General features: G+C 35.9%; 1 protein-coding gene across 5 annotated transcripts in view; it reads right to left on the reverse strand.

Moving 5' to 3' along the window:
• The window catches only part of LOC100880043 (ADAM metallopeptidase with thrombospondin type 1 motif A), a 199,145-nt gene that overhangs the window by 14,059 nt on the left and 168,644 nt on the right, over nt 1–16,442 (reverse strand). For 3 of the 5 annotated variants that reach the window (XR_013040449.1, XM_012288773.2, XM_076539622.1), the window contains exons 12-26: nt 15,603–15,763; nt 14,309–14,642; nt 10,655–10,743; nt 10,226–10,573; nt 9,872–10,038; nt 9,305–9,555; nt 8,771–9,149; nt 8,075–8,236; nt 7,846–7,986; nt 7,592–7,717; nt 7,296–7,466; nt 6,839–7,054; nt 5,581–5,772; nt 2,464–2,652; nt 899–1,224 (exon numbers count right to left, since the gene is read on the reverse strand). Coding sequence is in view for 4 of the 5 variants with exons in the window: in XM_012288773.2 (XP_012144163.2) it covers nt 899–1,224; nt 2,464–2,652; nt 5,581–5,772; nt 6,839–7,054; nt 7,296–7,466; nt 7,592–7,717; nt 7,846–7,986; nt 8,075–8,236; nt 8,771–9,149; nt 9,305–9,555; nt 9,872–10,038; nt 10,226–10,573; nt 10,655–10,743; nt 14,309–14,642; nt 15,603–15,763 (3,252 nt within the window). In the remaining variant the exon portion in view is untranslated. Of the gene's footprint in view, nt 1–898; nt 1,225–2,463; nt 2,653–5,580; nt 5,773–6,838; nt 7,055–7,295; nt 7,467–7,591; nt 7,718–7,845; nt 7,987–8,074; nt 8,237–8,770; nt 9,150–9,304; nt 9,556–9,871; nt 10,039–10,225; nt 10,574–10,654; nt 10,744–14,308; nt 14,647–15,602; nt 15,764–16,442 lie in introns of all 5 variants that reach the window. The other 2 variants (XM_076539623.1, XM_076539624.1) reach the window with 2 other exon arrangements.

Raw genomic sequence — 16,442 nt, forward strand, 5'->3', positions numbered from 1 at the left:
AGTAGATTTCATTTTGAAATTTTTTAATTTGGAAATTTTTATTTTTCCAGTTTCTAAATTCCTAAATCTCAAATTTTCTAGTTTCCAAGTTAGTAAATTTCTAGGTCTCCAAATATCTAAAATCTGAAATCCTCAAATTTTCCAATTTCCAAACTGTTAAATTTCTAAATTTTCAAACTTCCAAGCTCTCAAATTCTCAATTTGTGGAACTAAATTTCCTAATCTTTAACCTTTGGAGTTCTCAAGCTTCCAAATTCTACACTTTTGAAATTTCTAAATTTTTAAATCTCTAAATTCTCAAACTCCTAAATTTTCAAATTCCCAAATTCCTAAATTCCCAAATTCCCAAATTCCCAAATTCCCAAATTCCTAAATTTCCAAATTCCCAAATTCCCAAATTCCCAAATTCCCAAATTCCCAAATTCCCAAATTCCCAAATTCCCAAATTCCCAAATTCCCAAATTCCCAAATTCCCAAATTCCTAAATCCCTAAATTCCCAAATTTCTAAACTTTGAAATTCTCAAGCTTCCAAATTCTCCACTTTTGAAATTCCTAAATCCCTAAATTCCCAAATTTTTGAACTTTGAAATCCTCAAGCTTCCAAATTCTCCACTTTTGAAATTCCTAAATTCTCAAACTCCCAAAATCCCAAAATCCCAAATTCCCAAATCCTAAATTTTCAAATCCCTTAAATCACAAACCCACAAATCCCATAAATAAAAAATCTTCAACCCCCTTAATTCCACAAATCCCAAAATTGTTTTCCTTTCAAAGTCCCCAAATTCCCAATTTTTCAACTTTCACCCCTAAATTTTTCCCATCTTTCAAATTTCCAAATCTCCAAATTTCAAACCTTCAAAAATTTTCAAAATTACTACTCTTTTACATTGAACCGACCTCTTGTCGTACACCTCTGCATAATTTTCTGACGACCCAGCTGGCAAAGTCAAATACTCTTTCGGTTCCGACGTTGACATTTCATGGCAGTAGATTGACATGCTTCTTCCACCAACGACCAACATGTACTCGCTGTTTTTAATCGTCCTATAATACTTCTTAGCTTCGAGGCAGGACATCGGGTAACACTTTCGTTGATTACATTTTCTCCTTCGTTGCGGTTTAAACTCCTTAGGACACTTCACATGAGGTACTCTCTTGCCTGAGCGATCGTGGCAGAACAACCTTCGAACTTGTCGTCCTTTCTGACCGCAAGTGTGGCTACACTAAAAATTTCATAGAAAAAAGATTATTGGCCAATGATCATAGTCGAGGCCCATACAAAATCAGTCAATCAATCAAAAGATTATTTTACTTTTGTGAATATAATTGCTTTGTTTAACAACTTTTTTATATGAAGATGCATAAGTTTATGGAGTTCTAATGCAATTTTTAGACAAACAGTTATGAATTTTAAAGTCTCTGGATTAATGTATTTTTAGAACTTTGAATTTTGAAGGCTTTAGAGTGTCTGTGTTCTTAGATTTTCAAATTTCTGTGTCCTCAAATTTTGAGATGTTCACAAATTTACAAATCTCCAAATTCCCAAATTTCTAAATTCCCAAACCTCCAAATTCCCAAAGCTCCGAATTCCCAAAGCTCTAAGTTCCCAAATCTCCAAATTCCCAAAGCTCCAAATTCTCAAAGCTTCAAATTCCCCAAGCTTCAAATTTCCAAAGCTCCAAATTCCTAAAGCTCTAAATTCCCAAAGCTCCAAATTCCCAAAGCTCGAAGTTCCCAAATCTCTAAATTCCCAAAGCTCCAAATTCCTAAAGCTTCAAATTCCCCACGCGTCAAATTTCCAAAGCTTCAAATTTCTAAAGCTCCAAATTCCCAAATCTCCAAATTTCCAAAGCTCAAAAATTCCAAAGCTCCTAATCACTAAATTCCCAAATCCCCAAATCCCCAAATCCCCAAATCCCCAAATCCCCAAATCCTGAAATCAGCAAATCCCCAAATCCCCAAATCCTCAAATCAGCAAATCCCCAAATTCTCAAACCTTCAAATCCCCAATTCTCCAAATCCCCAAATCCCCAAATCCTCAAATCCCCAAATGCCCAAATCCTCAAACCTTCAAATCCCCAATTCTCCAAATCCGCAAATCCCCAAATCCTCAAATCCTCAAATCCTCAAATGCCCAAATCCCCAAATCCCCAAATCCCCAAATCCTCAAATCCTCAAATCTTCAAATCCTCAAATCCCCAAGTCCCCAAGTCCCCAAATTCCCGAATCCCCAAATCCCCAAATCCCCAAATCCCCAAATCCCCAAATCCCCAAATCCCCAAATCCCCAAATCCCCAAATCCCCAAATCCCCAAATCCCCAAATCTCCAAATCTCAAATTCCCACATCCCAAAATTCTAAACCCACAACAATCCTCAAAAACCCCCCTAAATCGAGTGCTATCCTCTCCGTTACCATACTGCTTCCCACATTTTCTTTTGAGTGCACATAAAATCAAGTTACCTTCTTCCACGGTCCAGCAGTCCAAGAATACTTGTCGTCGCATTCTCTCAATTTACAAATCTGTTCACTAGACGGTTTTTGATTTATGGGGCAGTTAGATGCGGGTGTTGGATCGGTAACTCCGAATCGATTGGTTCGATGGCAGGTCACGGTTCGTCGTTGAATTCCTTCGCCACATTCTGCCGAACACTTTAAACAGAGAAGCTCATTTTTCAAATTCTGTTTCGAGATGAATATTAGAAATATATAGTAATTAATAGACTGCGGATGCATTTACGATTATATTTATAAAATATTGAAATTTGTAAAATAAACATAAGTTGTGAATCTGATGGATTCATTTTTTGACTCATTTACTGAATCTCATGATTCATTTATTTACATTTACTGAATATTTATTACTGATTTATTTACGTCTCGCAGACTTCGAGGTATCGAACGTTCAGTCTGTGTTTTCTGCAGACATCCGCATTCTAGTAATTAATATATTTTATTGCGTTCGAGAATTTTCATTTTGTTACGGGTGAGTAACATTTATCTGTTTAATGTTTAATGATCATTGCAGTCGTTTAATGATTTATCTCTTGATTTGTGATGCTTATTAATTAGCAACACGTTTGAAATAAGTTCCGACGTGCGATAAGCGTGATAATCATGCTCATGCATTGTAAGTAGGTATATGAAATGTGTCGTACAAACATTAGACACTAATTAATGAATTATCAATTTATAATTAATTGCTTTTGGCAGACAATATGTTTCAACAATTGATATATAGTGAAACATAATTACTTTTGATTAAAAATAGTACTCACTGTCTTTTAGACTATCATTTTCAAGATTTTTTTAATTAATTGCTATAATTAATTATGTTATCGTAATTACTTGTAATAAATTTGTGATTAATCATTATTTAATTTGTTAACTATTATGATGAAAATGGATATTTTTAAGAAGGTTTATTAGAATGATTATAGGAGACTCTCGTTATATTGCCGTTTTTATACGGACTTTGAGATACCATGGGAGTCAACGTGTTATTAAACATGATTTTGTTCATTTATTTTTCATTTCAATTTTCAGTTCATTTTTGTTCATTAATAATTATAAGTTATTAATTATATTATAGTTAATTTTTTATAATTATTAATTAATTATTAATTGAATAATTTGTAAGTTATCAATGCAATAAAAATTCGATAAGTTGTTAATACAGTAACAATTTAAAAAATAATTAATATAATAATTTTATAAGTTATTAATACAATAACTTTTGTTATAGAGTTTTTATACAATAACATTTTTGTACAATAATATTTTTGATTATTATACAGTAATGTTTTTATATAATTTTTGTATAGTAACGTTTTTATTGTTATTGTACAATAACATTTTTATACAGTCATTGTACAATAACGTTTTTTATGCAGTTATTGTACATTTTAATGCAGTTACTACACAATAAAATTTTTATGCAGTTATTACACAACGATGAGGTTTTCCATAAATAATCCTGAAAGGAGTGTTAACATTAAAAAAAAAAATAAAGACATGACACCAGATTCTCGTAGCATGCATGTTGATGACTTCCGCATGCTGCATTGCCAGCGATCATTTGTAAAACGAACATCGTGATCACAATCATATTCATCATGCTCTTTCGCAAACGAATCAATCGGATTAACACAATGTTATGATTGTTAATAGGATGAATCCTCAGGACACATGATTTCCTTTAAAAATAACGTCCTTCAATGAAAAACGCAAACCTAACTGATAAATCCAACTGTCTGGCATTCAGGAATGTGCGAAACAAACGAGTTTTCAAAAGAGGAAGGAATAGTCGAAGAACATTTTTATGAATATTAGACACGTGTTAAAGTATAGTAACATAGATTTTAGATCACTATGTTGAGGGAGACCTGTTTTTGTTACGATCAAAGTTAGCGGGTAATTTTTTGTTAATATTACTTGAATAATAGTATAAATATTTTTAATTTTAATATCATATACTAATATATCATATCATATACTATTTATATATTTAAGTGTTTTTGTTTTCTTTTGGGGGTTTTAGGGCCCCTTTGGCGCCCCTTTTAGGTACGTCACTGTTAACTGATGATACTGCCTTGTTAATCAGTTTTGAAACATAAAGCCTGTCATTCAAATTCATGACATAAAAATATTGTAGAGTAATACTTATTTTATACCAATTTAAAGCTTAAAGTTTAACGAAAATAATTTCATAAGGTTCTCACTGATATTTTTAATGCAAAATGGCAAATAGACAGTTATAACAAACAGTAAAAGTGAAATTTGTACATACACTATTTTTCAATGAGATTCAATTTCATTTAGAAAACTATTAATATTTTAGTATAATATTAAATTAAAGTAAACTGTACCATTCTAAACAATTAATAATTTATAAAAATTACTATACATTAATAAATGAGTATTGCAGATATACACCACTTTTTAAATACAGTATCTATCATTTCATTCACAATAAAATAATTATTCCGTTCAAATTTAAATTTATGGTGACAGAAATAATTTTTGCACTAACTTTGATCGTTTTATATTATTTCGAACCACGCAATCGAAAATGACTTCCCAGTGAATTTCTCCACAAACGAATCCCAAATCGAGCTTATGGATCAATTTAACCATACACGTATTTCTCATCAATTAATATTTTGTATAAATTAAAAGTATCACTAAAATACTTTATAATAATGAAGAAAATGAACTGTAACCAGTTTTGGTACATTCTTAATATTCTATGTTTCAATGCTTTTATATAATTACACAGCTAATTCCAATTTCACCTAATTTCACAAAAATTCTTCAACAGTTACAATAACAATTGTAAAAATTGTTAAATAATAAACAGAAATACAAAACAAAAAAATTAACGTATTAAATTAAACACATTGCACAAAATTTATTATTTTTGCACAATTATTGATTGAATCAATCAATAAGCTCGATTAAAAGAGAGGAAGTGCAACCAACGCAATCGAAGGGTAACTGCATCGAAATGAATAAGAGGCAGGCGATGATGTAACACAAGATCGATAGATCATAGATCATAATGGCGAGGTATGAAGATACCTCGGACCAAGGTCCTTCCTGCCAAATATAGTCACAGGCGACTCGTCTGCAGGGCCTCTGCGATCTTGGCTTGGACAAGCCAAGTCTCGAGCACTGCTCATCCTTAACAGTCACTTCCGGTCCATGATTTCCCCTCCTCATCGTGCACTCGACTCTCCGCCTCTGCAGTCCGCTACCGCACGATTTTGAGCACTGTAAAATGTTTTATTTGCGATGCACTCTTCGACCGAACCTGGTTCCTAAATTCTCCTCCGTTTCGAAAAATTCTCCTCCTCTAATTCGCTTCAATTTTTCATCCGATTAATGAGATTCGTTCAGAGCGAACGGAACAAATTGAAAATTAAGTTTAAATTATTTAAAACTTGTAGAAACTTGTACCAATGAAAGTATAATTTTAGTAAAAATTTTTTTGAATGATAGTAGTTTCATTGTTTACAATTTTTTAGCCCTTGCATGAAGGTCATTATGCAATTATGTATATTTGCTGTTAATAAAATAGATGTAGTTATTAATTTGTACGTTTGCGATTACATTTTATGTTTTTTAATATTTGCTGTTATATATTAGCATTTTATATGCTGTTCGATGCAAAACGTATAAACAGTTTTCAACAATGTGATTAAAGTCTTACAACATCGATAGACTCAACATTTAATTGAAGATGCTCGAATACATTACCTTTCTGACACTTTTTTTAGTTAAAAGTGTCAAGTTTAAACATGCAGTGGATAAAATTTTATTTTTATGTTGTGATAATATGTTATATTGTAATATTATATAAAATAAATACTATAAATGTTGGAAAAAATTAATTTAACGTACTGGGGTTGTGGCCATTTTGTGAAGTATGTAAACAAGATGGCGAAGTTCGTAAGAAACTCACAAAAACATTAAATGATACTTAAAAAAATAATGAAGCTAGTTATTAAATTTTAATTTAGTCAAGTGATTAGATTTAAATAATTTTTTAAATCTAATAGACCCTATCTGAAATAATTTTTGAAACTTAATCCCTATCTGTTATAGGTTAAATACATTGACGTAACTAAACTGGGACATAATCACCTTATCCAAATTTTCAATTTCACAAACCTTTAAATTTTCAAATTATCAAATTCCAAAATTAATTACCAAAGTTCACAGGCTTCATTACGTTCTTTGGTCCACTTCAAAATTACAGTTACACCAATAACTATTATACTTAACTAAGTATAATAAAAAAGCAGTATAATACATTGTATCGAGGGATAATACTTACAGAGGTCCAATTAGACACTTTCCATTTGCGGAAAATGTTTGTATCTAATCCAGTCTTCCGATTTCCAGGACCAGTCGTGCAAGGATTCTTCCGGCACACCTTCACTATTTCCGGTTTCTCGCTGTCATGGCACCTGTCGTCAGGTAATATCTCACCCTGTGGACTGCGGCAACGAACTTGTCGATGTTGGAAACCCGTACCACATTCTCCGTTGCACTGAATTGATGAATTAATAAATTAATTTGATATGTGTCACTTATAGTAATTATAGACTGCAGCATCAAAGTCCATAACTTAAGAAGAATACATATTTTAAAGAATATTATCAAGTTATTCTAAGTTTTATAAATAAAATATGTTGTTAATCATAAGTCTTTAATGTAATTTACTAACTTTGTGTATAATATTGTATGTACCAAGTGAGAATAAAAGGAATAAATGTATTTTGATAATTAACCTGACTCCAGTCACCAGTATTCCACATTGGACAATGATGGCGATTGCAAGGGATCATGGTTGATGGTTTGTTCTTCCTGTCACAATAATGATCTGGAGCAATAGTTCCAGTTTCAATGGAATTGCACGTCACTGCTGTATGCATGAAACCTCCAATACATGGTCTGGAACACTACGATAAAGATATTACATTATTTTATATTAAAGCTAAGGACCTAAGTTGGATTCAAATACTGTTGTCAATTCAGGTCTTTATTTAACTGTAATTGTATTTAGGTTATTAAATTGCAAAAGTACCTCTTTCTGTGATCGAACTTGCCATTTATATCCAGAACGGAAAGTTATGTCATAAACTTCATTGTCTTGTTGTGAATGAACTTCATGTGGTGGATCAGAAGAATATTTAATTGGTGGTACATTTATCTGTAACAAAATGTCCTTACAAAGTTTCAACTCTACATAAAAATTTAAATTTAATATAATGTTCTGTTAAAAGTAATAACTGAAGTATAATTGAATTAAAAAATTAGGAGTTTGTATGTTTGACTTACCACTGCTGGGCAGGGTTTCAGTACACAAGTGGTAGTGTCTTCAGGTTTATCAGAGGGGGAACATTTATTACTAACAGATCCCTCAGCACTTTGACAAACAACTTTTCTTCGTTTAATACCTTCGCCACAAGTGACAGAACACTATAAATAAAAATAGGTCAGACCCATAGTTATCTTAATCACATAACTGGCTCTAATTCAAAATACAGTTATCAATTTCATCACATACTGGACTCCAATCACCAGCCTGCCAGTGTTCGCAAGGTCTCTCATTGCAGACTTCAACTACACCAGGAGGTAAGTCACCACACATACTGGAGTCTACAATACGGTTCTCTATATGGCACAAGTAATTTCTGTGTCGCTTGCCCACACCACAGGTCACAGAACACTGTCATCAAAAGAAATTGTACATAAGTTAAAAAATAAAATTAAGTTAAATTTTGAATTTAGAACTCAAAGTTTTAAACTTAAAATTCAAAGCTTAACTGTGTACTTCATATTATGAAAATAAATATGTATATGTGTTATATTTAAATGTATGCAATTAAATCCTGTGTCTTTATATCCCTAGACTTTTATGGTCAAGGATCATTAAATACCAACTATGCATAATTGGTATCAATTTTCTTCACCCGCAGTTAATAGTAGATTTCAATAGATGTTAAGAAATATTCTAATGCTGTTTAGCATTATATTAGCATTATAACGGTGTTTAAAAGATTTTTTGTGGTTTTGACATTAACTAATAAAAATCTTATTATGGTAACTACCACAATATTAGCTAACTAGCTATCTTAATTGCTTAACCCTATTGTTTACTTTAAAATGTTAGAAACTTCTTAAAATAAAAAACTGGGTGATGAAATTAGCATCTTTCGTTCAGATGCGCAGAATGAATAATTTCATAAAATAATATAGTTACCGGGTTCCATTTTCCTAGATCCCACTTGGGACACACACTTTGTTCACATATCCTCTTTACATGTTTTTCTTGCCTTGCACAGTTTTCATCAGGGAATGGTCTCCAATTTGAATCTACGCAAACAGCTGTTCTATACTGAACACCAGCACCACACGTAACACTGCAACTGCTCCATTCCCCATAACTCCAATGGACATTTTCACAGGGTCCCATGCAAGATTCTTCCTCGCTGGGTCGCGGGAGATGAGCACAGGCTCGTGCTGGTATTGGACGAGGCATATGATCCGAGTTCAAGAGTTTCTGGAGGCACCTGGAGGTGACTGTGCGGGTTCCTGGACCACAATGGCTGGAACACTCGGAGACTGATGTGACTTCCCATCTAGAACCATATGGAGAAAGTTAGGATTTGTGGTAAAGGGGCTGCTATGAATTTGACTTGGGAACTTGACTGAGATTAGGTAGTCCTGATTGATGTTGAAACAAAATAAAATAATATGTAGACTTTTGGTGTTATGTGCGGTGTCATATACTTACTTCAAAGTACAGTGATTATTGCACAGCTGACTTTCTTCCCGTGGTTTCTCTGTATGGTAACAATAGTCATCAGGAACTACATCTTTGTTCTCAGTACTTCTGCATTCTGCTTTCCGATACTTCATTCCTTGACATATGTAGCTGCATTCAGACCAGTCACTAAGGATCCAAGCGTAGCTATGCAAAATATGCTTGGGTACCATATACTCATACGTTATTTGGGGCGGGTACAAGTTGGACACTGATAATACCTGGAAGAGTATATTGTTCTTATTCATTTGAATAACAAATGTGCTTATTTTATTTCATAATAGTACTTTGTGAATAGAATGAAGTCCAAAACACTGATGTCTCAATGGTCATTATTTAAGTTGAATTTACATACATGACCACATGTAGATATTTAAATCAGCATTTATAAAATAAATATAAATATTTATAAATAAGTACATATATTTAAAAATAACTAAACGCAGAATAGCATGTAGACATTAGACTAGACATGTATGAGTGTAGATGGAATCTAAGTATAGTTCATGAGTGTTTTGAAGATTTCCTAGAACTTACTTCCAGAATGAGGTCAGTGTCGATTGATTTAGATGCATTCAGACGTTCAACCGCTGTTTCAGGTCCACTGTACTCGATAGTGACTCCAGTTTGAACAATTACCTTCTGGTGCATGACCATGAAGTTACCATTCAGTATATATTTACCACCTTCTCCGAGACGTAGAGCTGAAGGAAATTTGAACTGTTAACGTTAGCTGTTTCAATCAAATCGAGAAAAGTCTTTAGCAACCTTACAATTAAGACTTAACGAAGATTAACCCTTCCCTTAATAATAACACTACCTTGTACCATCTGATAAATTTGTATATCTCCCAACTTTCATCGCGTGAATCATCTCATCAGGAACTCTTACCCAGATAATTGTTGTCGTCACGCATCCCCAGCCAGCCATGCTGCCTGATATCAATATTCTTGCTTCCAGCGGGTATCTTGGTCACCCTGGTGTATCCATATTGCGTGGAATTATAGGATCCCGTGATCTTCTGGCAGGTGGAATTGTCACCCCTACAGACTCCGCAAATGTCCAGTTCTGCGGTCGAGTTCAGAACATGATCGCATCCCGCTGCTTTACAGTTGCCGTTCACGCATATGTGAAAGGTGTCCCGTCCGCATGGTGTTCCGTCGATCACCTTGTTCCGAAGCATGTAATACTGATTGCTCTCCACTTGACAGTATAATCTGCAACGGTCCTGGGGCAATACTGTAACAGGAAGCAGAGAAACATTAGCCTGGCAAAGAAAACTGGGAAACAGCTTCGTGTACCAGCATGTGGTGCGCTTACTTTTTGAGTACTTCGCGCGCCATTTCACGTCTTTGGTCATATTCTGTATGTTCAGGTTGTTGTTGTCGAATTGCGAGCACTGCTGCTCCCTGTAACATACCAACGAAACAATTATTATGCGTTTTGTTGGATATGTATAGTCGATGGCAACTACGATTTCCTTAGGAAAAATATGGATACGTAAAGGGAAGAGATGTTGCGTTCGTTCATTTTTAGCGATTTTTGGGATTTGAAGATGTGGGGATGGGTTAGGAATTTGGGAACGTAGAAATTTAGGAATATGAGTATTTGGAGTTTGTGGATTCAGTGATTTGGAAGCTCAATAATTTGGGGACCTTGGGATTTTGAGGACCATGGGATTTTGGGGGTTTTGGGATTTAGGGATCTTGGGATTTTGGGAATGTTGGGATTTGGAAGCTCAACAATTTGGGGACCTTGGGATTTTGAGGACCATGGGATTTTGGGGGCTTTGGGATTTAGGGATCTTGGGATTTTGGGAATGTTGGCATTTGGGGATCTTGGGATTTGGGGATCTTGGGATTTTGGGATCTTGGGATTTGGGGAATGTTGGGATTTGGGGAATGTAGGGATTTGGAATGTTGGGATTTGGGGAATGTTGGGATTTGGGGAATGTTGGGATTTGGGGAATTTGGGATTTGGGGAATTTACGATTTGGGGAATTTGCGATTTGGGGAATTTGCGATTTGGGGAATTTGCGATTTGGGGACCTTGGGATTTGGGGACCTTGGGATTTGGGGACCTTGGGATTTGGGGACCTTGGGATTTGGGGACCTTGGGATTTGGGGACCTTGGGATTTGGGGACCTTGGGATTTGGGGACCTTGGGATTTGGGGACCTTGGGATTTGGGGACCTTGGGATTTGGGGACCTTGGGATTTGGGGACCTTGGGATTTGGGGACCTTGGGATTTGGGGACCTTGGGATTTGGGGACCTTGGGATTTGGGGACATTGGGATTTGGGGACCTTGGGATTTGGGGACATTGGGATTTGGGGACATTGGGATTTGGGGACATTGGGATTTGGGGACATTGGGATTTGGGGACCTTGGGATTTTGGGGACGTTGGAACTTGGGAACCTTGGGATTTGGGGTCCTTGGGAGTTTGGGGACGTTGGAACTTGGGAAACTTGGGATTTTGGGTCCTTGGGAATTTGGGAACGTTGGAACTTGGGAACCTTGGGATTTGGGGTCCTTGGGATTTTGGGGACGTTGGAACTTGGGAACCTTGAGATTTGGGGTCCTTGGGATTTTGGGGACGTTGGAACTTGGGAAACTTGGGATTTTGGGTCCTTGGGAATTTGGGAACGTTGGAACTTGGGAACCTTGAGATTTGGGGACCTTGGGATTTGGGGACTTTGGGATTGCAGACCTTGAGATTTGTGGACTTTAGACATTATGGATCTTGGAATTCGGCTACATATAAAATTGTGGTCCTGGAATTTGCAAGTTTATAAATGTCTGGACCTTGAGATATAATGTGTTAGAAATTTAAGAATCAAAAAATATAGAAATTTGTCAGTTCAGCTACGTGGCAACCTAAAAATATTTCAAACAATTTAGACATTCATAAATTTCAACATTTGGAAATCTAGTATTTGTAAATTTGAAAGATTCAAAATTTAAAAACTTGAAAACCTGAACATTTAGAAACGTCCAAGTATGTCACTATAACACATGAAAAATTGTCAAGTCTCTACACATGTTTTTATCCACGCAAGGCCTACATTGCTCCGTACTGTACGTGTTCAACGTAATGTGCCGTGAAAGAGATACGATGAGCTTGCTGTAACAGCGGGTGGTGAACGATGCCAGGATAGAGTTCAGTATCGTTGTATCTAGGATTGAATACGAATTCTTTTTGTGAACTCTTTTCACTTAAACTAGGCGTTTGACATGAATGACATCGTATTAAGATAGCACTATATGTAGTTGAAAAATAAAAATACCGGCATGTGATATGATATTATATGGATTTGAATGTGGATGATTGTACAGGTCGAAATAAATAGATGTTGAAGAAGGAAGAGATCACTGTCTTAGAGGAAGAGATTATTGTTTTTGTTTTATGTAGTAGTTTTGTTTAGTATTTCAAGCTGTAGTTATGTAGGTTTGATTTTATTGTACTTGGACTCAGGTGGAGTTGGACTAATGAGGTGGAGTTAGAAGTCTAACTTGGAATGTAGATGAGTTTCTAAGTTCTTAAACTATTAGATTCGCAAATTCACAAACCTTAAAATTCTCAAGTTTTCTGGACCTCAAACTTTCAATTTCTCAAATTCTCAAATTCTCAGATTGCTGAATTTCCAAATTTCCAAATTCCCAGATTCCCAGATTCCCAAATTTCCAATTTATCATGTGCCCAAACTCTTAAATGCCAAAACCTCAAATTTCTAAATTTCCTTAAATTTCCAAATTCTCAAATTTCCAATTGTCCAAGCGCTAAAACTCTTAAATGCCAAAATCTCAAATTTCCAAATTCCCAAATCCCCAAACTCTCAAATTTCCAATTTCCCTTAAATTCCCAAATTCTCAAATTTCCAATTTCCCTTAATTTCCCAAATTCCCAAATTCTCAAATTTCCAATTTCTCAAGTGCCCAAACTCTCAGATGTCAAAATCTCAAATTTCCAAATTCCCAAATCCCCAAATTCTCAAATTTCCAATTTCCCAAGTGCCCAAACTCTCAAATGCCAAAATCTCATATTTCCAATTTCCCAAATCCGTAAATTTTCAAATTTCCAATTTCCCAAGTGCCCAAGCTCTCAAATGGCAAAATCGCAAATTTCCAATTTCCCTTAAATTTCCAAATTCTCAAATTTCCAATTTCCCAAGTGCTCAAACTCTCAGATGGCAAAATCTCAAATTTCCAAATTCCCAAATCCCCAAATTCTCAAATTTCCAATTTCCCAAGTGCCCAAACTCTCAAATTTCCAATTTCCCAAATTCGCAAATTTTCAAATTTCCAATTTCCCAAATGCCCAAGCTCTCAAATGGCAAAATCGCAAATTTCCAATTTCCCTTAAATTCCCAAATTCTCAAATTTCCAATTTCCCAAGTGCCCAAACTCTCAAATTTCCAATTTCCCAAATCCGCAAATTTTCAAATTTTTAAATTTCCAATTTCCCAAGTGCCCAAGCTCTCAAATGGCAAAATCGCAAATTTCCAATTTCCCTTAAATTCCCAAATTCTCAAATTTCCAATTTCCCAAGTGCCTAAACCCTCAAATGCCAAAATCTCAAATTTCCAGTTTCCCTTAAATTCCCAAATTCTCAAATTTCCAATTTCCCAAGTGCCTAAACCCTCAAATGCCAAAATCTCAAATTTCCAGTTTCCCTTAAATTCCCAAATTCTCAAATTTCCAGTTTCCCTTAAATTCCCAAATTCTCAAATTTCCAATTTCCCAAGTGCCCAAATTCTCAAATGCCAAAATCTCAAATGTCCAAATCCTCAAATCCCCAAATCCCCAAATTCTCAAATTCCCAAATCTTGAAATTCTCAACTTTCCACTTTCCCAAGTGCCTAAACCCTCAAAGTCCCAAATTCTCAAATTCCCAAATTCCTACACAGTCAAACTCACACTTCCCCCTAATAAAAAATGTGGCCCCATAACAAAATCACGTTCGACGGTTGCATACCTGAAATCAAGACTTCCCGGCGGACACTCCCTGGTGGCGCAGCTGCGATACTTAACGCGTTCCCCGACACAGTAATTGCCACCGTTCTGCGGAGGTGGATTGTTGCATTCGCGATATTTCTTCTTGACACCGCCACCGCATGTACGCGAGCATTCTCCATATCGTCCCCATTCGCCCCATTGGCCATCCACCGGTTCCAGATTTCTACGGGACACGCATTTGCCTCGATGACACCATTTGTTTTCACCGCACACGGTCCCATCAGCCCATGGCATGTGCTGCGTGTGACATCGCTTCAGACTGTGCGGTATGTGGCACCATAATCTCTTGCACACTGCCTGGCCGTAATCAACCAATTGCTCAGTTTATCTCAATCCTTAAGTAGTATACCTACTGGGGCGATTCATAAGGTTTTCGGACATTTTGCATGTCGTTTATTCAATGATGTCTTATATAGGTACTTAAAATGAAGTCATGCTATTCGCGCAACTAAGTGAGATAATATATCACTTCAAAGTTTCTGAAGTACACTTTCGTGTACCACATTTGACATACCATACTTCATTTCTGACGCACGAAGATACTTCGTCGTTATCGCGTGTGATCTCACTTCGCATTCGTTGCACGAGATGCTGTGCAATATTTTACATTGACATTTCTCTTACTCTAACACGATGTAAAAATTCGGTAGTTACTTTCAGTTTATTTGCAATGGAATATTAAATGATCAAGTCTTTAGTGTTAGTCGATACATCAAGGTAAAGTCACTAGTTTAGTAAGCTAATTGTGGGTCGTATTATACTAGTTAGGTCTGAGGTCATATTCTGAACATTTTTGGGTACTTCAAAAGGTTCTTGTTCTTTTGTAATAACAAGTTAAGTAATATTTAGATCTTCCTTTCGTCCATTAACATATTCGCCGTTAAGATATATTGCAGATACGGGTGATATTAAGATACGAATAGAGATGTGGAGATAGAGGTACGAATGATATGGATGTGGAAGCTACCGAGGTCTGGAGATATATGAAGGTGGTGATGTATCCAAATAAGTGTCAACCTAAAAAACTAATAAATTAAAAAGCGTATCTCTGCATATTCAAGTTATGTGACTTTGAATCATCACATCTATCGAATACTCATATCAGAAATCTAAGAAATCGATCGTACAAAAAGTCCAGACTTAACATTTCCGGTGGGTGAGTCACGTAAGGCGTGTGGAACAGGTATGTCCAGGCGGCGAATATGTTAATAAACACAAAGGAGTCGGAATTTTCATAAAAATATGCGACTTACCATCACTCACCATGTCAGGGCAAATCCTGGACCCGCGTCCGAACACGAGTTCGCATTGCTTGTTGCCGGAGTAGTCCTCGCCAGGAAGTCTGCTCACGTCCTCCTGTTTCCATATCATGCTTGGGGACGGCTCGTCCAGCAGGCAGTTACCGTAGCCGGCCCTGGAACAAATTTCGACAGGTTTGAACGTCGTTCCGGTGGGACGGTGCACCCAGGGCTCTGCATCATCGGGAGGACCAAATTTTTGTCGGAAACGAATGGCGCTCGGCACAGTGCGTGCAGGTCATTCAGAATGCAGCGGGACCGGATTCCTAAGCAACGAGTCGCCTTCCTCTGGCGTTGCAGAAAAACCAGCGCCACCGGCTTTCTCGATTCAATTCAATGCGGTGACTGACGTGGGCTAATTCTTAAATCTTTACTTTAGGGACGGTGGATCGGAGTCGACTTTGGGGAATCTTTCCGTCAACGTTTTTAGGACTTCGCGGAAAATTTGAGGCTCTTGGGTTCACAGGAATGATTTAGGGGGTATTTTTGATGGTATATTTTCATTGGAATTATTCTCATTAATATTGGATGAGAAAGGTCATATAACGAGAGGGTATATAATTACATATTATACAGTAAGGTTAGGTAACTTATGATAAAGTTCTAGAATGTGAGACATGCAAGATTAGTGGTGCAAATCATATAGTTAAATTTACTATAAGGCTATATAACAAGTAGTAATATTATACAGAGTAAGGCAATATAGCAAGTATATTATGTAACGTGTAGTAATACCATACATGAGACTGTAATATGCAAAGTTATTCGGTGCAGGTAATATAGTTATAATGTTTA

Source organism: Megachile rotundata, chromosome 14 (genome assembly GCF_050947335.1).
Source record: "Megachile rotundata isolate GNS110a chromosome 14, iyMegRotu1, whole genome shotgun sequence".
Taxonomy (NCBI): Eukaryota; Metazoa; Arthropoda; class Insecta; order Hymenoptera; family Megachilidae; genus Megachile; species Megachile rotundata.